Below are 22,918 nucleotides of genomic sequence, written 5' to 3'. Positions count from 1 at the left end.
TTAGCCAGAAGTCGGGCTCAGGGCTGGCGAGCGCAGTGGCGGTGGCAGGAGCCTCTCTTGCCTCCATGGCAGTGGGACATCCTCTGAGGGCTCCTGGATTGTGAGAGGGCGCAGGCCGGGCTGAGGGACTCCTCCCCTACCCCCGGGTGCATGAATTTCGTCCACTGGGCCTCTAGTATAAACATAAAAATGAACACAGCTTGAGAAGAAAGAATCTTTAGCATGTCGGACTGTTTTTCAGGGATAACTGAGGAGGGGGCCCAACAACGCCAGCTAATACTGAAGGATAATCACTATAGAGTGGGTGTTGTTCCATTGAAGAATAATCAGCAAGGAGCTAGGTGGAAAAGAAAAAAGGATAAAAATTATAGGTAAGAGGAGGAGCATATCCTCTCCTGGTTGGAAAATAAACAAGGTTGTAAGCTTCCTGACAGCAGAGTCTCTGTCTTCTATTCTTTGTGTCTCCTGCATTAGCCAAGGGCCTAGCCTCCTATATGTAAGCTTCAACAAACGTCTGTGAATGAATAAGTTAATCATTACATACTTCGAACAGAACTGAACTGTAGAACCTGTCCAAAGAAGAAAGGCAAGCCCGGCTGGTGTGGCTCACTGGTTGAGCATCAACCCATGAACTAGGACAGTGATGGCGAACCTATGACACGCATGTCAGAGGTGACAGGCGAACTCATTTTTTTGGTTGATTTTTCTTTGTTAAATGGCATTTAAATATATAAAATAAATATCAAAAATATAAGTCTTTGTTTTACTATGGTTGCAAATATCAAAAAATTTCTATATGTGACACGGCACCAGAGTTAAGTTAGGGTTTTTCAAAATGCTGACATGCCGAGCTCAAAAGGTTCACCATCACTGAACTAGGAGGTCACAGTTCAATTCCCAGTCAGGGCACATGGCTGGGTAAGGGGAGTGCAGGAGGCAGCCAATCAATGATTCTCTCTCATCACTGATGTTTCTATCTCTCTCCCCCTTTCCCTTCCTCTCTCTGAAATCAATAATAAAAATGTTTTTTAAAAAAGGCAAGATTCCATATTCTACATAGAAAACTGAATAACTATCAGGACTATGATTAATTAGCCAAAGGATCAGCGATTTCTTAGGCCAAGGGAAACAAGGTGTGTATCAGTGTGGAGACTCTTAGAATTCTTAAAGTTTAATTGCCTTTGACCAGGCTGTGTGTAACCCAGGAATAATAGATTCACTAGGACCCAGGTTTTCAGGTAAACACGGACAAATCCTAACCCTAGGATCAGCAGGTAAGTCCCCCAAATCCTATTTGTTTTCACCAGAGTCTTGTGTTTAGAATGCAACAAAGCAATAAATATGGGCAAGGTTAAAACCAATTTTCAGTTATACAGAAACTTATATCCTAATAGTTTTTAAAAATGACTTGCAAGGTTTTCATGCTATATTACCGCGTTTGATTAATTTGTTACAGGATTATGATTTTATAATATGTTATGGCTAATGTTCTGCTTTTCAAGTGAAATCCAGTATGCATATAAAATTCAAATTTCTTAGCTTGGCGTAAAAGCCCTGTGTGGCATGCTATCAAATTAACTACTTTTCCAAAATCACATCAAATCCTCTTCATATGCAATGTATGCTCCAACTGTATTCAATTTCTCTTTCGGGTCTCAGTGAATTTGCATCGTCTGTGAATTTGCTCCAAACAGTGTTTCTCCCTCATCACCAAGCCTCAGAAAAGAGTTAATTACTTTCTCCTCTGTGTATCTGAACATACCTCTATTTTTAAGAATCATGTATCCTTTGTTTTATAACCATTTAGTTTTCAACCTCATGCACCCGTGATCAGCAAACTGCGGCTTGCCAGCCACATGTGGCTCGCGAGCCGCGGTTTGCTGACCACTACACTAGGCTGTCAGCTCCAAAATGGCTGCAGGCAATTCTTCATTTTGTCTACCTCACCCTAGTTCAACAAATACTCACTGGCTGCCCCAAACATCCATGCTTACATATTTATGAAGCCATTACCAAGTAATGTATCAGATTTCATGGCGTTAAATTGTTAACATTTAATAAAACAACTTGCAAATAAATTGTTAAAGATCATGCTAAGAACAAGGCTCCCCCCGCTCCCAAGTGGTTTTAGCTACAGTTAGTTGTGATGGACACTTGCTCTGGCCTGTGGAGACCCAGGAAGAGTAAAATGCTTTAGACCTGTAATTATATCTATGTAGTCTGCCATGAGAAGTGATTTTCCTAGTCCAAAAAGGCTATGCTGGAAAAGCCCTGCTTTTGGTGATTTCATTAACATTTAAAACTGTTAACAATTCTGTCAGCCCAAACTGAAAATGACTGTGTGAGACATGAAAGCTTACGTAACGCAGACACTTGTTCTTCATGGCTCATTATCCTCGTGGCTTTCATTACGCAGCCAGGAAGTGGGGTCAACGTCACAAAATTCGGGAACAATTAAGAAAATTACTGCACGCAGAGGTGACTTTAGAAAAGACTGTATTTGGCAACATAAAAAAGAATGATGAAAAACCCACAGATGTTTTATAGCTTAAGGCAGACTTTATCCAGGGTTGTGCCCACTTCCCGTGACCTTTTCCTGAACACCTTGAATCTTTCTCTTTGATGGCATTCCCAAGGAGTTTAGGAAGTCCCGGGCATATTTCCTGAAGTTCTCTGAGCTCGTTCTCAAACACACCCATGGAGGTGAGGATACTGTCACTGATCCTTATACATTTGAATTGCAGTCAGACTCCAAACCTTACAATCTTCTTTTAGAGCTTTTATAGTTTGTGGAAATAGCCACATGAACAAAGATGATTCACTAACCTAACATTTCATTAAAAGAAAAGTGACAGAAGAAAACTAGATGGTATCTAGGTAAGTTAAAAAACAACTATTTTTAATTTAGACAAAATCTTGTATATCTATCAACCACTTGTTTTTCTTCTACAGCTACAATTGACGTAGGGTGTAAACATAATAGAAAATGTCTTTTCCTTCTTATTTATTTGTGTGTTTATTGTTAATCCTCACTCAAGGATATTTTCCCCTCATTAGTTTTTAGAGAAACTGAAAGAGAGAGAGTGGGGGGGAGAGAAAGAGAGAGAAACATCAATGTGAGAGAGAGATACATCGATTGGTTGCCTCCTGCACACACCCTGGTTGGGGCCGGGGATTGAACCTGCAACTCAGGTAGGTGCCCTTGACCGGGAATCAAACCCGTGGACCTTTGGCCTGAGGGCCAATGCTCTAACCACTTAGGAAACCGGCCAGGGCTCCTTCTTTCTGTATCAATTTCAATAAATGCATATTAAGTGATTGCTATATGCTAGGTATTAAACTAAGCTGGGTAATATTTCTACTTAATAAAATTCATATTTTGGCTCATAAATCAGACACAGGCCAACAGTGATGATTCGTACATCATTTCATGTACGAAGTGCATGGGCTCCTTACGGAAGGAGACATAACTCCATATAAATTTAATCTGGAGAAGCCAGAAAGATCAGTATGGTCTTGATAAAATAACTCCTCGAGGTATATGTTATAACCCATGTCAATAAATATTTCTCCCTGTAGTTTTTAAACATTTTTAGGATCCAAACAGAGTCATTTTTCTTGGGCTCTCCATTGTACATGAGACAGAAAGATGCTAAATAACTTAATGTAGTTTTCACAAGTGGTTTTTCCTGCCTGCTATTTACAACTGTCCTTTCAAAACAATGACTATTCTGAATTATAAATAAAAACTTTGCTTATATTTTTGTTATAAGGGTGAATATTTCTTATGCTAGATAAAAATCTGAGCCTCGCTTATGTACTAGTTCAAAAATAGTAGATTAAATCTGGACAGAATCTATAAAATAAAAATATTCATAAAATTTATCTTGTGGAATTTCAAATACAATATGAGAAAATGAAAAGATCAGACTATGGTAGAATACCTACTTTTATCATTAAGAGGTTCCTAATAAATAATTTTTTCATTTCATTAACAATCTTCTTTAGGAAGTATATAGGTTGTACTTAAACTCTGCCATACACATGGCATTTAGCATGTTGCCTTGCACATATTAGGTGCTCAATCCACATGTGTAAAATTAAATGTAAAATGCATAGGCCCTCCTGATCTTTCATCAAACCATCATGTCTTTCTAAAAGGTAAGACACTATGAGGTTGTCTTGTGTTTCTCAATATGGTCAGAGTCTCTGTACTAGGAGGATTGCCTAAAAATGGGCTCAAGCCTAGAGCTAAGCCTTTTCCTCTGAAAGACCAGTAGTACTATGATGTGGCTTCTCTGATCATAGGTGATCCTCTTCAGAAAAAAATCTAGGCCCTTATAAAGTAACCTCTAAGGATACTCTCCTTTTGGGGGATCATGAGAACCATTTCTATAAAATGGGTTACTGTTTCATTTAAATGGGCTTTTTCATTTTAGCTTCTGAGCCAGACTGAGGAACTGGAGAGGAAATATACCTAAATCTATATACCTAAATCTATATAATATACCTAATCTATATATATTATAGATTTAGGTATATTCCCTCAGTCTCAGTCGCTCAGACACACAATGAAACATATATATATATGTGTGTGTGTGTGTGTGTGTGTGTGTGTGTGTGTGTAATACTCTTGTAGGAACTCTTAGTTTGTTCTTTTTCTATGTATGTATGTATGTATGTACCTACCTACGTATGTATCCATCACAATGTTTCCATGGATAGTAGTATCTACTGATTACATTAGTGAATAAGGAAACCAGAGCACAGAGAAGTAAGGTAACTTGACCAAGTCACACAAGTGGCAGAGCCAAATTCAAGTTCAGAGTCTGGTTCCAGGTTCTATGCCTGTAACCCCTACGCATACTGTCTCAAGCACCTGGGAGGAGAGAAAAGTCCGTTTCCTGCTTGACTAAATTTTTGTCCAGGTCTGTTGATAGGGGAAAGTGTGGGCAGGGACAGAAACATTTTTGTGCATTTCTATGAGCTGAGCATCATGTTAGGTACTTTTCATATATAATTTCAAGGTATCTTTATTATTATATTAAGCTATTCAATATTACCCCAGTTTATCAATTAGCAAACTGAGGCTCAGAGTTGTTAAATAACTTGCCAAGGACATACAGCTAGAGAGGTACCAAGTCAGGGTTCAAAAGTAGGACAGAGTGTTCCCCACTACACACCATATGCTAAAAGTCTACAGATCAAATTCCAGATGACAGATCATGAAATACTAGCCTCATGTAACCAGAAATATTATTAGAGCTTGAAGTTTCTCAGAATCAAGATTTTTGCAAAGGAGACAGACAGGGAAATTTTACTTCCTGTCCCAGCCTGGTGCATGGGGATGTAACCCAGGCCTTGCTTCCTACCTTGACAGATATTGTCCTGATGTGAGGTTTGCAGTTTCCACATCCATGCAGTTCATTGTGCTGGGAATGAGAGCAAGTTCTGGCTGGATCATGGTGGCTGAGGCTACAGCTCTTGCGACCAATTCCATGGCATCTTGCACATAGTACTCAAAGACCGACTGTGTTGTTTTCCCATGAGCGATGAGCCCTAAGGGAAGACCTTCTGTCCTCAGTTCCTCGACATTCTGTGAGTCCCCCAGCACCCAACGAAGCTCAGAGGGCATTACCCAAAACTGGGTGGTAATCTCGAAAATCCGCCGGATACTGTCCATGTGGCAGCCGAACATCACCACTGTGGGCGTGCTGTTCTTAATGCTCTCCAGCTGGACCTGCAGGAAGCTGAGGAGGTCCTCGGTGGAGGAGAGGTTGGTGGTGATGTTGATGACAGAGCCGAGGTGGAACCTGGCGTTATCCTGGGTGAGGAGGAGGAAGTCGGTGATGTTCCAGTCTTCCTGGCACAGCAACAAGCTAAAATTGTACCAGTTGTTCATGGTCAGGATTGAGACAGTGACATCAGCATCAGAACTTAATGAATTTTCTAAACTCAGCTGTAGGTGAAGGGGATTCTGTATTTAAAGATATGAAAAAGAACAATTAGAAAGTGTTGGCCAAGGATTATAACATAGGGTGCTTCTGCTTTCTAGTGAGGCTTAATCCTCATTATTTCCCCCTATAATATTTAAATGCACATCTGGGATAAAATTCCCATAATTTGGAAAACTATGTTTCCTATCTAATGGGATTATTGAGTCCTTACAACTGATTTCCTCATAATGTTTGCTAAGATTATCAGATGGTTCTTAGTGTCACTATTGGGGTGACACAACCATATATACATTTGGTCTTTAATTTTTATTAGGCCTGTCTACTTCCTAACAGACTGTGCCCTTTATGCATCCCATTTCTAATTATTACTGTTATTAACCTGTTTGTTAAGTTTTCCTCTCAGGTGACATAGTTGAAAAAATTACATCTGCTTTCCTTTAAAATTAATAGCAGGTACTTATATAAGGACTACAGACCTGTGCATGACATTTGTGCACTGGGGGGAAGGGAGAGGGGAGTTCCTCAGCCTGGCCTGCTGCCTCTCGCAATCCAGGACCCCTTGGGGAATGTCCGCCTGCTGGCTTAGGGTGATCAGGCCTAAGCTGGTTGTCAGACAACCCTCTCACAGGCTGGGGCTCCCTCATTCCTTACCGCCCGCCTGCAGCCCAGCTTCTGGCTGAGCAGCGCTCTCCCCCCCCCCCCCCCCCAAGCGTACTGACCACCAGGGAACAGCTCCTGTGTTAAGCATCTGCCCCCTGGTGGTCAGTGCGCGTCATAGCAACTGCTGTTCCGCCTTACGGTTGATTGGCATATTGGGGTTTTATTATATAAGATGGTGTGGGAAATGGATGCATCATAGTTTCTGAGACTTCTAGCCACTGAGGAAGGCACTTCTAATATTCATGGTGCTATGGTCTGAATGTTTGTGTTCGCCCCAAGTTCATATGTTGAAATACTAATGCCCAGGAAAGTGATTAGGTCATGAGAACGGAACCCACATGAACCCTCCTGAGAGGCTCGAGAGACCTTCCTTTCCCCTTCCTCCATGTGAGGGCCCAGTGAGATGTTGGCTGCCTGTGACCCAAGAGATGGCCCTCACCCAACCATGCTGGCACTGTGATCTTGCACATCCAGCCTCCAGAACTGAGAAATACATTTCTGTTGTTTACAAGCCACCCGGTCTGTATTCTAGCAGCCTGATCAGAATAAGACATATGGCATAATTAACAATTTATACACTAAGATTAAGTTCAATATTGAAGGCTTGCTTACATTTCTGTATCTACCGAGAATGGATTCTTGCTGTGAAATGTGTGCTTATGTAGCTTCCATCACAATTTCATCTACTTATGGAACTCACCAATTCCATGAAGGAAGAATATCATATTTGAAAAGTCACAAATTACTAATCAAATAAGTGGAAATAGTCCTCTAATGAATAAACTTATTAAGGTGTTCTTCCCAAGAACAGACATTTGACACATTTATCATTTCATATTGACATCCTAAGAATGTTCAGCACAAATCCTTATATGTATTAGGTGCACAATATATATTGGCCGCACTGAACTAAGTATGTTCCCACTGGGAACGATCATACTATTGATCTATTTCTGAGAAACTGTCCAACATTCAAGTCAATAATATCAGTAGAGAAATGAGGAGGACGTTCTCAGCAAAGTTTCAAGCCCTTGAACAAAAGGAAGTGTGGCCTTTCCTTACCCACAAAAAAAAAAAAAAAAAAAAAAAAAAAAAAAGTCACAAGAAATAGCATTTGATATGTGTAGAATAAGGAGTGAGTATTCCAAAGGGATTTATGGGAGACAAACTATGACCAAAGGCAGTAAATGAGCACAATAGGTAGGACTGAATCTTAGAACTTATTTTGAGAATTTGACCGTCCTTCCAAATTAAGCTGTGGCAGGGCTTGTAATAATAAAAGGAGAGCATTTAGGGGACCAGCTATTGGCTGCAGTCCACGGGGAGAGGGAAACTGAGCCCTCTAGGATCGTGATTAAATGCTGTTACACTGGAAGCCAGTGCTGGCAATGATAGAAAGGGGGATGGGAAAAGTGTGTGTGTGTGTTTTTTCAAATTAAAATCTAATGACAAGATTAGATATGAGAGGCAAAAAAGAGAAAGGTGTCAAAAACCAGGAGATAGTATCCAGTAGGTAGTTTGGTTTCCAGGCTGGGGGAGCCCTGGAAGATCTTGAGATAAGAGAGGAATGAAAGCTTTGCTTCCTCCCTCCTACTACTGTTCATATCAATTGCTCCAGAGAGTTTTTTCTGTCTTCCTCTTTTAGCTTTCTTTCTTTCCTTCTTCCTTTTTATTTCTTCCTTTGCCTTAATCCTCTTCCAGAAGCAAAGAGCACGGGAAGGCAAGCTCCGTTTTTAGGTGGCAGAAACAAACTATTCCCAACTGTTTTCTTGGCTTCAGCTCCCTATTCTGTTGCCAGTTTTCTTTCTAAAACATGAATATGACCATATCATTCTTCTGCACCACAACCTCTGAATCACCCATAGGACCCATTTCAAAATCAATAGTATGGCTTAGGAGGCCGTTCCTAGTCTTTAACCTCCAATACTCCAAATATGCACACCAAGACAAGTCACAGCGGACAGTGTAGTTCTCTTGTGTCAGAGTGAGCTTTCCATGCCTACACAAGTATGATACCCCATCTCACCACCTAGAAATGCATTTGCCTGGATTCATCGTCATCCTTTAAAACTCAGCTTTTCCATGCAGATTTCCAGAAACTAGTTTATGTAGTGTTTATGACTGTTTCTGTTGCTGCTGCTGAGGATCTCTTACTTTTTTGTCTCACACTATTTTTGCCCTGTTGATTTCCGGCAGTGGTGAACTGGGTTTTTGTTGGATGGTTCCTCTAACTGCTGACCAACAGAATTAATCATCTCATGTCTGTGTCATGTCCGACCCTTTATTACAGAACTCTTCACACCATAGTGTAGCTATTTGGTTATGTGTATATCTTATCACACTAGATTGGAAGCTTCTTAAGGAAAAGAAATATATCTCAACCACTTCTTCCAGCACAATTCTTATTCAACGTGAGAGTATTTGTCAAACAGGATTCTTTTTTTCTTGGCTTCAAGTCCTGGGCTATGATCATAATCTCTTCCCTGAAAGACTAAGAAGAAGACCATTCCTAGCAGAACTTTTAGATCTGGTATTTTGTCCCCAGTTGCAACAAAGGCCCATCATACACTTTCCATGAAGGGATTCATTAAACAGTATGTGAGGAGCAAGCTCTAATGGATACAGGGATGAAAATGTTCTCTTCTTGCCAGATGCAAGCTGGCCGAGAAGGGGCCCCCTCACTGCTGGCCGAGAAGGGGCCCCCTCACTGCTCCCATGTGCCAGCCACACAGGCATGCCATTCTAATCCATGCGCGGATACGTCTTAAAGTGACTTGACCTTTAGGATTACTTGCAAATATGAAGTCTACAGATGCCAAGGCTCTCCTTCACATGCTCTTACCAAGTGGAGGGAGCAGTACAGAGGACTGGCCAAAAGCACAGGCTTTCAAGTCCTACAAACTTGGGTTTGGGATCCAGGCTCCCTTTCTTAGTAACTGCAACCTTGGGAAAATTATTCTTTCTGAGCCTCATTTTGGTCATCTGTTAAAGGAGGCTGGTCACTGCAGCCACCTCCTGAGGCCACTGTTTGGATAAAATAAGGCAATATACATAAAGCACCAGGGACATCAGTAGCTATTATGAGCTTTTCATTTCTATTATTATTAGATTATAATTTCTGGACAAAGTCCATGTATTATGTTTTCCTGCATCCTTAATGCAACCCTAAAAACAGTTAATTTCTTTAAATGCCTGGGCTTTTAAAGGAGTAAGATTTAATTTTCAGGAAAAAACTGGAAAAGGGGGAAGACTGTTCTAGGAAAAGTTCAATAATTATGATTAGTAGGGGTAGGTGGATGCAAGTGTCTCACTATATAGGCATTCTCTGAGACTTTAAAAAAAAAGAAGCATATAAAAATGATTATTCACTATATATAGCTAAACATATAAGGATTTAAAAAACATACATATTTAACCAAAGTAAGGCAACATATGCTTAAATTCTGGCTGCATCATTTAGGAGCTCTGTGGTCTTCTACAAGTCATTTAGTATTTTGGAGTAAAATTCTTCATCTTCAAAACGAGACGAATTCACTTCGAGAATTAAATATGAGAAGGAAATAAACACATGGAAAGTGCCTGGCACATGGAGGGTCGGTGGTGGTGGCTGCTACAATCTGCTTGAGTTAAGGCGTTGCATTGGAAGTGCTTGCTAAAGTGACTGACTGGGGGACAACTTTTCTCTTTGCGATTGTTCTTTTTCCTTCTCTTGCCAGTGGTTCTCAACCTTTCTAATGCCACGACCCTTTAATACAGTTCCTCATGTTGTGGTGACCCCCAACCATAAAATTATTTTCATTGCTACTTCATAACTGTAATTTTGCTACTGTTATGAATCATAATGTAAATATCTGATATGCAGGATGTATTTTCAGGGGACGCGACCCACAGGTTGAGAACCGCTGCGTCTTGTCTCTTTTCAAACAATGGTCCCTGAAATAGGTGTGTTTTAAAAATACCAATTACACAAACTCTTTACTAGGAAAACAGCCACTCTGTCTCAGGCTGGGAGAGACCATTCATTTGGCAGATATTATGTTTATAGCAGAGTACCCCCCCCCCCCCCCCCCATCCCCAAGCCTCTTTCCAGTTCTAGTGTCACTTCACTAAGTTAAGGAATTTTTGGTGCCAACTGCTGGAGATCCCCCATCAATTTTTGTTGTCCCTGAGAGTACAGATTAAGCTATTTTCTGGATCAGTAGAAGTTTCAAAAACAGGATTGGCTGCAGTGAAGAACCTGCCAGAGAGCTTTGAGATATTCCCTTGGCAGAAGAAAAGAGGTAATGAAACCAGGTTTGCTGTAAGAATGGAGAAAAGATGAAATTCTCTTTGCTCTTTTCTGGCAAGCACACCCATTCGGTTTTGCCTTCTAGGCCAAAGCTCAGAAAGCTCAAGTGAACATAATATTTCCACTCCTTTTAACAGAGACGAAACCCCATTCCTTTCATAAGTCTGCTGTTGCTAACTGTTTAAGGAGCCTAGAACCGACTTTCTCTGCTGCTATAGCTACTGCTCAGCCCAAGAGGCCGCAGGAAGTTTTCTGCTTCTCATCTCACACCTCATTTGACTTATGTGACATAGAAGTCATTTTTTTCTGAAAATTAAAGCTTATTCCTTTAGAAGCCCAGGCCTTTAAAGAAATTAACTAGTTTTAGGGTTGCATTAAGGATACAGGCAAACATAATGTATGGATCTTGCCCAGAAATTATAATCTAATAATAATACAAATGAAAAGCTCATACTAGCTACTGATGTCCCTGGGTGCTTTATGCATATTGCCTTATTTTATCCTCACAATGGCCTCAGGAGGTGGCTGCAGTGACCAGCCTCCTTTAACAGATGACCAAAATGAGGCTCAGAAAGAATAATTTTCCCAAGGCTGCAGTTACTAAGAAAGGGAGCCTGGATCCCAAACCCAAGTTTGTAGGACTTGAAAGCCTGTGCTTTCGGCCAGTCCTCTGTAGTACTCCCTCCATTTGATATGAATATGTGAATGAAAGCCTTGGCATATGTAGACTTAATATTTATAGTTCCAATTATTTGCAAGTAATCCTAGAGGCCCATGGATCAAGTCACTTTTAGGATGTGTCCCGGCATGAGTTAGAATGGCATTCCTTGTGTGGCTGGCATATGGGAACCAGCGAGGGGGCCCAGCCTGCTGCCCAGCATGCACCTGGCTTCCCAGCCTTTTTCTTCATTCACCCTCCCATTTGTAGCAAATTTTGTGAAATCAAAAGATTTGAATTCTTCATTAACAGCAATTTAACAAAGAAATTCAGTTGTATAATTAATGGCATCTGTTTTGTGTTCGGTAGAATAAGAAAATTTGGAAAAACTCAATTTTTCATTTAGATGCTACTGAATTTCATGGTTGAAACTATCATCCATAATGGTGTCCAACCAATATGTATGGGGGTGTCAACAAAGATCTCAGGACATAGCCCTCAGGATTTTGAGTGATTCCATATAATAAAACTCTAATATGCTAAGTGTCTGGTTGACTGGTTGGCCATTCAACCAATAAAAGCATAATATGCTAATGATATGGTAAGGCCGCTCAACCGCTCGCTATGATATGCACTGAACACCAGGGGGCAGACAGCTGACTGGTCGACCAGTTGCTATGATGTGCACTAACCACCAGGGTGCAGACACTCCAACCGGTAGGTTAGCTTGCTGCTGGAGTCCAGCCAATCGGGACTGAGTGAGATGGGCTGGACACACCCTGGAGCCCTCCTGTTGCCCCTCCTTGGCTGGCCAACCTCCTGTGTCCCTCCCCGGTTCCGATCGTGCACCGGTGGGGTCCCTTGGCCTGGCCTGCGTCCTCTCCCAATCCGGGACCCCTCAGGGGATGTCGGAGAGCCGATTTCGGCCCGATCCCACAGGCCAGGTCAAGGGACCCCACTGGTGCATGAATTCGTGCACCGGGCCTCTAGTATTTTTATAAAACAATACATAACAGAGTAGTAAAATAGAATGGATGCTTTAGAACAGGGGTGGGCAAACTTTTTGACTCGAGGACCACAATGGGTTCTTAAACTGGACCGGTGGGCCGGAACAAAAGCATGGATGGAGTGTTTGTGTGAACTAATATAAATTCAAAGTAAACATCATTACATAAAAGGGTATGGTCTTTTTTTTTTTTAGTTTTATTCATTTCAAACGGGCCGGATCCGGCCCATGGGCCGTAGTTTGCCCACGGCTGCTTTAGAATGTAGTACTCTGGTTGCATGGTACACTTGGCATAATATTGCCAATCATGTGGGTGTGGTCTATTTCACTGCAGCAATATTGGGGAGGCTGGTTTGACCTCCCTGAATAGAGCAAACAGTGATAGACTGACTCAGTCTTAGGGGGGAGTGTTGGCATGCCTAACACTATCTTAAAAAAAAAGAAAGAAATGGCTGATTTATTCATCCAACAAAACATGTGAAAGCCTATTACCAGCCAGGCCACAGATACTGAGATGCATGTCTTCAGGCAGAAGAAACAGTAGGAGCACGCATGCGATTCCCTTTGAATCAACTCAATCCTTCTTTCCCCAGGCCTATTTCCAAAAGTTGTGGCAATCATTCAAGCTTCCTGCACTGTACTTTTGATCATGCCTTTTTCCCATTCTAGTTCCATCTAATTATTATTATTATTTTAAAAAATATTTTTTATTGATTTCAGAGAGGAAGGAAGATGGAGAGAGAGAGAGAAACATCAATGATGAGAGAGAATCATGGATCGGCTGCCTCCTGCATGCCCCCTACTTGGAATTGAGCCCACAACCTGGGCATGTGCCCTGACAGGGAACTGAACCATGACCTCCTGGTTCATAGGTAGATGCTCAACCACTGAGCCATGCCAGCCGGGCCCATCTAATTATTGATACTCAACTAGTTTATCTGTATTCCACCCCACTTCTGCCTTTTGTTCTAGATGGTTATACTTTCTCTTGGCTGACCCTTGGTATCTTTGAAAGCCTTTGGCTGCCACTCACTCTCCGAGCCCTGATATCCCAGCCCACTCATACAAGATATACCTACCCAGGTGCAACCTCTGGGGATGAAAACTGTCACTGGTATACAGTCCTTGGGAAAGGGAGAACTTTGATCAAGGGGTGTGGCTACAGAAGATATGTAGTCATACTGTGCTTAGGAGAGAGTCAGCTCAGGCAAAAAGCCCCAACACAGGAAAGGGTGAAGCAGGGACAGGTAGTTATTGGAAAAGTGGGCGTCTGACATCAGGAAAAACTGCCAGCAAGGAACAAGGCCCAAAACCTTGGTCTAGGGTTCAGAAGGTCACTGCAATTCCCATGGAAGGCCACAGGAAGGAGCATGGTGGCTCTAGGTCAGTGGTTCTCAACCTGTGGGTCGCAACCCCTTTGGGGGTTGAACGACCCTTTCACAGGGGTCGCCTAAATACATCCTGCATATTAGATATTTACATTATGATTCATAACAGTAGCAAAATTACAGTTATGAAGTGGCAACGAAAATAATTTTATGGTTGGGGGTCACCACAACATGAGGAACTGTATTAGGAAGGTTGAGAACCACTGCTCTAAGTAGACTCAGATCTTTGTTTGAGTTTGTGTGGCAGGCTCGGTGAAAATCATTTAGCCTCACAGGGCTTCATTTTCCTCTTCTCTACAATGAAAATGACACTAGCTGCCTTGCAAGGTTTATGAGGATTAAATAACATAAAGTATATAAAGCATCTGCACAGAGTAAGTAGCAAGTGGTACCCTATAATGATGATGGTGATGACAGTGATAATGACAATAATATTAGGAACATTACACTAAGAGGACTGAAGTATAAAGGCTAGACTGGTACATTCAATTTATTTAACAGAGTTGAAACCTTATTTTGAGTACCTATTTTGTGCCAGGCATTAGATACTGACTACTGAGGCCAAAGTAGTGTATAAGACCAATGTGGTCCTTTCTTTCATGGAGTTTACAATCTAGAGGTACTATTATCAGCACCAGAACACATATTGGGGGAAAGTGTAGGTATAAGGCAGTAGACTAGGACAAGAAATAGGGTCTGAAGTTTGAGCCAGACTAAAAGAATTAGTGGTTTTGTTTTTGAGTTTTAGATTATGAGGCAAATATCTTCACAACCTTCTTGCCTACATTTTGGACAAGCACTGGGTACTGGGGCAAGGCCAAGTCTGCACGTGGCTGTCAAGTGACCATGGGTGGTTGGGGAAAGTAGGATAAGCCTGGAAGAAGGCAGAATCTGACAACCATGGAGGCTTCATCACATATATGACATGCAGTAATTGGTACATATTAGCTTATTATTATTATTATTGGTGTTAATAAAATGATCACACTTCTGTGAGCTGGCATAATTGATCCTTCCCTGATGCCCACAGCATTCTGATGCCAACACCAGTCACTGTGCCTGGCGGCAGGACCATGTGCCAGGGACAGGGAGGCAGCTGGTTTCCATGTTGAACCAAGTGCAGCTGAGCTTCCGCTGACGCTGGAGCTCTCGAGTCTCTTTAGAAAGTGTATTGTCTCCCTCTCCTGCCATGGGGTCAGGTTCTCTGCTCTCCGTCCCTTCTCATTGTGTCATTGTGCCTGCTCTTATCAACCCCTTCAGCCCCTTTTAATATACTTTTAATATACTTTCTAGAGAAAGAGTATAACTCTCATATCACAATTTTGCCTAAAATAAGAATAAAACACATCAAGACCATCCTATAAGCAAAATGGGTCAGCTTTAGCAGTATTGAGGAGGCTGTGGACTGGACTGGAATTTAAGACTGTTCTGGGAAAGTTGATATCCATTTCTTCAACTGTGACAAGAGAATAATGAATAGTCAACCACCTACTTCGGGGCAATGTTGGGACCACATAATGTTATACATGTGAAAGCACTTTATGAAGTAGAGGGCACTATTAAAATGGAAGACACAACGCATCTGAACATCTGTTTCCTGGACAGTAGGGGGCGGCAGGGTCAGTAACCTAGATAAAGGCAAAGGAGGCATTTCTGGAGTAGAATATTAGAGTTAGATATAATTTTCAAATTCTAAGTCAACTTTTTCATCTTCCTATTAAGGAGGACAATATTATTTGTTATATTTTCAGAACTTTTGGAATAAAGATGTTGGCTTAAGAATGATTTTAGGTCCTATATCACCATTCCAGGTTTTGGTCAAACTAAGTAACATTTGAATGAACCAACACATTTATATGTATCAGCAAGCAGATGATTTTGCAGATAATGAAAACGTATTCAAATTACTGTTATAGACACTCTTAGTGACAAACTCTGGCATATTTTCTTTTAAAGGCATTTTAAAATTTTTGACAAGTGAGTTCACAACAGGGCCAGAAATGTGCACCAGATAATTAAACTGTCTAGCATGCAAGTTAAATTTCCTATGGAAATTTGATTATGTCAATACAGCTTAAAACCATTATTAAGAGATGGCTTATGTCACATGCTAATTTGCTTTATTACACTAAGAATGAAAACTCAGCTAAATGCTGATGATTTCTTTTTTAAATACCCTTTAGAACTAACACCATAGTTGCCACAAATTTTTTCCTCAATTCCATAGGCCGTTTTTTAAATTGATACAAGTACATACTTTATACATTTAAACCATGGTTCAACTAATTGTGATGTAATATGGCTTTTATATATACTAGTTTAGCACCTCAGATTAATTTCATAATTGTAAAGTCATTTTAATTGCATAATGGCTTATTATTTCATTTGGAAATGTAAAAAAAAAATTATTGACTCCCATTTCTTGCTTGATACCTGCCATGAACCAGTTTAACACTAGAAATAGTATTATGTGGTCACTTCGGCAGCACATATTCATTTTGGGGAAATAGTATTAGCATGCCATTAAACAGTGTCTCAGTAAATTTCCATATTAGCACCTTATCTCAACACTTGTGATCCACTAATTATGATTAAGCTTTGCTGCAATGACATTTTATTTCACTGGCATTACTGGGCACACATTAACATAATTAATCCTTTGTACCTTTCAAATTCTGGTTCAAAGCAAGAAAGCGCTGGAAATGTTAATTTTAGTTTTAAAGTTTCTGGTCACAGAGGCAGTACTTTCTCATGAATTAGTGATCAAACTCAAAGGCTCTTTAAGCAGTTTGGGTGACCTCAGGCCCAGGACAATGAATTCTGCATGAACAGGCTTGTGTTCTTTGAGGATGGTCTATGTGAGCATTCTCACTGATTCAAAAAAGACCTAGTTGGCTAGTTTTCAGATTTAAGATCTGGACTGAATCCAGCCCTGTGGTGAACTCACTTGTCAAATCACTGCCTATATCCATTCAATAATCGAACAATAATCAATCAGAAAGGGCAGAAATATTAAATTTGGAACGATTCACCAAAAGCCAATTAGTGCACTTAGGCTTTTAGCCTTTTGTTTGAAAGGGACCTGAAAGCTCACCTAACCCAGATTCCTGTACAGTTTATGGAATGCCATGAATTAGGCAGTGAGTAAAAGGTGTTTCTCCTTCCATTAGAAAGGTTAATAATTTGCTTAATTGAGGTGGTCTGCCTTCATTATGGTCTTTAGTGAACATGACTAAAATTTAATATTCAGGAGTAGCTGCTTGTGTTTAATTTTATCTCCTGAATTTTAAAGGAAAGATTCAGGCTTTGCCCAACTTATACCCTCTAATATCTCTCTGTGGTCCTTAAGCCACAAGTAATTGCCCTTTATAACAGAGGTAAGAAGAGTGCACTCATTTATGACTTCATTACTTTTCCTTCTCCTCTGTGACAAACATATGCAATCACATCACGTCTTGAGAGCACTGTAACATTAATGACTAATATTTTAGCTAAAAAGAATCATGTCACATCAAATGAATTTTCTGAAATTATTTACTCTTCATATATATTCATTCTGATGGCACTATTTAGCCTCTATTGGCATTATTTTCTTTAAAACTCTTGCACATCACACCAAAAGCTTTTAGGGAAGACCCTTCAAAGATCACCATCATGTTTTCACAGTCAGTCCAAGGGAGCACAGACCCAGAGAGAAGCAGGGGCCTTGGGAAGTCTATTATTTTCAGAAAAAAAAGAGAGAATTGATAATCCAGCATCTCAAAATATGAAATTCACAATGTTAGTAACATTCTATTTCCTTTCATTCTGTGTCCTGGATGATCCTGCAGAGTTCTGATATCCTATCTCTTGCCTCCCTTTCCAGATTATGCAAGATCCATCAGAGCAGACTGTTACATCTCTATGTATTCCAGCCCACACGCTTATCTCCTTTGACACAACAGTGGTGTCATTTTGTCCTGTTTATTCAAGTGTCTAAGAACATCTTAGTTTTCTTTTATCTTGGAAGCCACTCAAACACATCTGGAATTATACAAGTGCTCCGGCTCTCTTGCTTCCACATCCACAGGCAGGTCATTTTCTCTTTACCCCCCTTTTTTACATCACCAACTCCCAGTCTTCTTTCAAGGCTGTGCTCAGGCTCTTTTTCTCCAGGTAAACATTCCTGACTTGCCTCACTCTCAAGGTGTATTACCTACCTCACTTTTAACTGCTGGTCCACCATACCCCATACATCCCCCAATCATTTATTACATAGCATAGTCATCATTAGCTTACTCATCTCTCTCCTTTCTGGACTATTTGGAAGCCAGAGAGGGTATCTTGTATAGTAAAACTAGAGGCCTGGTGCATGAAATTGTGCATGGGTAGGGTCCCTAGGCCTGGCCAGTGACCAGGGCCAATTGGGGCATTCCTTCCCTTGGCTGCTGGCTGCTGGCCGGGGCCTTCCTTCGTTCCATGCTGGCCCCTGGTGGTCAGGGCACATCCTAACGAGTGGTAGAATTCCCGGTGGGTCAAACTCCCGAGGGGACAATTTGCATATTAGCCTTTTATTATATAGATTCCAAGTTAACAGTGCCCAGAAAATAGATCCACAGTAAAGATTTGTGGGTTGAATGAATAAGTGGTGATGTGTAGTTAGATTTAGACAGAGAATTCTGACCTTCAGCTGAGCTGTGTGTCGATTTTTTATGAGTCATTTCCCTTCATATTTGACTAATACAATTTCTCTCCAGAGGGCAGAGTAATATTATCTGCATTCCCATAAAATCTTATCCTTCTAAGAAGACACAAATCTTCTCCGGTGTCAATCAAAACAGGGGCACCGGAACGTCCAGAGGACTGACAGAACTGTCAAGTGCACATGCCCCTGAGGCACTGTTTAGAAGTACAAGTGAATCAGAATCCGCACAAACTTAGGGCATGTCAGTCAGTCATTTTCTTTACACTCAAAATGTTTGTGCGGAAACATTTATTGTGCTTTATAAATTATTCATAATGCAATTTGTTTAAATGCTCCACACTGATGCATTTAAAATATGATCCACTATACAGACGTATTCAGTTACTTATCTGGTATCTAAAGTGAGGTACCATTAAAGAACTGGAGAAATAACTGAAATTGCAGCAACCAACCTAGAAGAGTATTCTAACAAAGTAAATGGAAATAGCAGTAAATAAACAAGACTATGTTAAGGGCTAATGGACTGTGAAGGGGCAGATAAAGGAAGATGACAGAAGTTTTATCATGATTTTAAAACTTAAAAAGAACACATGTATTATTACTATGCATCTATTATTACTATGAAAGTATCTTGCATTTTGCATTAAAGAAAAGCAAGCAGGCTTCTGTTTACTTGAATTCAGAGACACAGCTATTAGATGGCACGGAGGATGGGGAGAGGGAAATGCAGACAACTAACCTACAGTATAAACCTCTCCTTCCCCTGAATTAGTCTGGTTTGCCACAGTGTATATGGCGAAAAGTGAAGATGCTTAAATTTCTCAAGGAAATGAAATACAGATTGCTCTGAGCTGAAGCAAGGCAAGCCCAGAATGAGTTCCCGAAGCATCTGGCAACTTCCAGTTGTAGAAATGAGGGACAGTTTTTCATTCCTCTCTCTCACCTCCCTACTGACCTTGTTCTGGAATTGGCTTCAGCAGTTTCTCTCCCCTGGGATCTCCCATCGACTTACAAATCTCCTTAATATCAACCACTTTCCTCCTCCAGCTACTACTCCATATTTTACTCCTTCTCTTCAGCACAAGTCTGAATATTTATTGATGTTTAAAGTTTCTACTTCCTTGGCCTTGGTCGGGTAGCTTAGTTGATTAGAGCATCATCCCTATAGCTTGTGGGTTCGATCCCCAGTCAGAACACATACAAGAAACAATCAATGAATGCACAAATAAGTGGAACGACAAATTGATGTCTCTTTCTCTCTCTCTCTTTAAAATCAACAAACAAAACTTTCTATCTACTCATTTTCCATTATTAGGATTTCAAAACTACCATCAATTTTTATTAAAACAATCAATGACAAATACTGCTGAAATCAAAGGCTGATTTTCATTCTACCTGTAACTCAACCTCTAGATACCATTTGACAGTTGTTTACTTTTGAAACACGTCATCCTCCATGCTCCTCAATCCCATATGTCCTTTCCTTCCTACCTCACCAGTTGCTTCTTCTCAGAGTGTCATTTTATAAATTTGAGGTAGCCCAGGGCTCTGTCCTTGCCTCTCCTCTTCTTATCAACACTCCAATCTACTAAACTTAAATACCACCTTTGCCCTTTATTCTCCAACCTGGACCTTATATATTTGACTGCCTTCTTGATATCTCCCTTTGGATTCCTGTCAGGCATCTGAAAGTTAACAAGCCCAGAGACTCCTGTGTTCTTTCCTCTTGGTCCCACTCCCCACTCCAGATACCCGTGTCAAATCCGCTTCCCTGAAAGTCCCCTCCAAGTCACCACAACTGTACCATCATGCACATCAATCGCTCAAACCAAAAACTAAGACATCAGTTTTAATCCCCCTTTTCCCTTCATATCACTCATCAATGCATCCTTAAGTCCCATTCACTCCGAAATATGTCGAGAATTCAATCGCTTTCATCATCACACTGTCTCTGGAGTGAGCCTCCATCTGTCACCGGGGGCTAATGTGACAGCCTCTCACTAGTCTCCCTGCCTCCACCACTGCCTGCCTGGCAATCAGTTCTACACAGAGCAGGCAGAGTGATATTTTTAAAAATCTAAATGCACATCATTCCTTTGCTTAAAACACTTTAATAGCTTCCCACTGCAATGAAAGCAAAATGTAAACTCTTTACCCTTTGTCCTCAATGATCTGGCCTTGCTTCACCCCTGTGGTCTCAAAGCCATTTTCCTCCAACATTGTATATACTGCCCCTTCTTTATGCAAAGTGGGAACACTCTTCCCCCAGATGACTGATTCTTTCTCACCATTCAGGGCTCAGCTCAAATTTCTGGGCTTTTTGTCAAACATTAGCAGCCTCCCACAGCACCACCCACCATGAAATTCATCCTTTGCTCCACAGAACAATTTTATCTTCTTTAGAGCATTGATCAATACAAAAATCATCCTACTTGTTGAATATTTTCTCACTACTGAAATGGAAGTTTCTAGAGGGCCCAGGCACTTGATCCTCACTATATCCTCGGAGCCTAGATGGATGTTTGATGGTGTTTGTTGGCTGACTGACTCACGGACTCAGGATGTCTGATTTTAAATCATATATTAAAATCTATCTTTCTACTGAAAGCTTCAAAAGCTCATTTTTTGACTGATAAGACATATTCGATAATTATTTTGGGGTGGTTGACGGATAGAAATCTGTCTTTCTTTGCTACCTCTGGCTCCATCCAAGCCTGTTGGGTTCTTCCTTTTCACTTCCACCTGTCTGTCTTGCTCTTGATCTACCGGGGTCCCTAAATTTCTTCATCTGAACATTTACCTCCTTGTGGCTTTATTATAGCTTTCTCTCCTATTTAAACAAAAAGCCAAGGCCTTCCTTTAAAAGGAGCACAATAATGGCAAGTGTCTGTATTTACTAGGCACTAGGAACCATTATCATATTCAAACAGCTTGCTGCTTTGGCTACTGTCTTAAAACAATGAGACAGTTTAGCTATTATTAAAAAACTAATTGTGACACAGCTATTTACTGCAAAACTGGATATCAGTGAATCAAATTATGTTTCCTAAAATATCCTCATATAGTATATCTTTTATAAAAACATGTTTTTGTTGATTTTTTTTAGAGAGGCAGGGAGAGGGAAAGGGAGAAGGGGGAAGGGGGGAGAGAGAGAGAGAGAGAGAGAGAGAGAGAGAGAGAGAGAGAGAGAGAGAGAGAGAGAGAGACATCGATAGGTTGCCTCCCACATACACCCTGACCTGGGATGGAATCTGCAACATGGCTGTGTGCCCTGAATTGAACTATCATATAAAGCCCTAGAAATCATTTGGTCTGGCTCTGCCAAGGCATTAGGGTGAGTTAATTAATTGTTTGACCAAATATAGCAGGTTAACTTGTAAGTTGATAATTTTATATGGCATGAGAATGATGTTATAAATATCCAAATGGTCCTTGGCAGAAAAAAGGTTCCCATCTCTGCAAGTTAGGTGTATGGGAGGATGCTCAAACAACTGAGTCACATTGGCCAGGGTTCATCCTATCTAATAAAGGGGGAATATTCTAATTGACCCTCACATCGTCACAAAGGATGGCGGCACCCATAGCCAATAAGGAAGGAATATGCTAATTGACTTCCCCACCCTCAAATATGGCAGTGCCCACAGCCACAAGATCCCAGTGCCCAGTCCCCTCAGCCCAGCCAGGGTGGCAGGTGCACGGCGCACCTGCCTCCAGAGTCCCCCAGTTCCTCAGTGCCCCAGCTGGCCAGGGCCAGCCTGAGGTAGAGGCAAGCCTCGGATGGTGGCTTCCCAGCCACCCAGGGCTGGCCCGAGGCGCAGGTAACGAGGGCCAGCTGAGGCTTGCGCTGCCGGTAGTGGTAGCAGCAGAGGTGTGATGGGGCGTCGCCTTCCCCTGATCGCTGGGTCGCCTCCCACCCCTGAGGGCTCCCGGACTGTGAGAGGGGGCAGGCTGAGCTGAGGGACCACCCCCTCCAGTGCATGAATTTTCATGCACCGGGCCTCTAGTAGAGTATATTTATCTTGATAGAATAGGGCTAGTTAGTTCATTCAATACCTCAACATAATGTTATAGAGAGGCCAATTTAATCTTTTGGTGTTTGAGGTCATATTCACTTCCAGAGTAACTAACTCATGTTCTAGGTACTATATTTCATTCAGAAAATATTTGTTGAATTACTATTATGCACCAGGCACTGTAACATATACTGGGAATACAATGGGAGTGAATAAAATAGACATGTCATCTGTCTTCACAGAGCTTAGAGTCTTAAGGTGAGG

General features: G+C 41.2%; 1 protein-coding gene across 1 annotated transcript in view; it reads right to left on the bottom strand.

The window, feature by feature from the left end:
* The window catches only part of GRIN3A (glutamate ionotropic receptor NMDA type subunit 3A), a 136,375-nt gene that overhangs the window by 83,556 nt on the left and 29,901 nt on the right, over nucleotides 1-22,918 (bottom strand). Inside the window, exon 2 of the mRNA XM_036330165.1 lies at nucleotides 5,373-5,977. Coding sequence (XP_036186058.1) covers nucleotides 5,373-5,977 — 605 coding nt within the window. The remainder of the gene's footprint in view (nucleotides 1-5,372; nucleotides 5,978-22,918) is intronic.

This window comes from Myotis myotis, unplaced genomic scaffold (assembly GCF_014108235.1).
Source record: "Myotis myotis isolate mMyoMyo1 unplaced genomic scaffold, mMyoMyo1.p scaffold_m19_p_12, whole genome shotgun sequence".
Classification (NCBI taxonomy): Eukaryota; Metazoa; Chordata; class Mammalia; order Chiroptera; family Vespertilionidae; genus Myotis; species Myotis myotis.
This window is presented reverse-complemented; position numbering and strand designations above follow the sequence as displayed.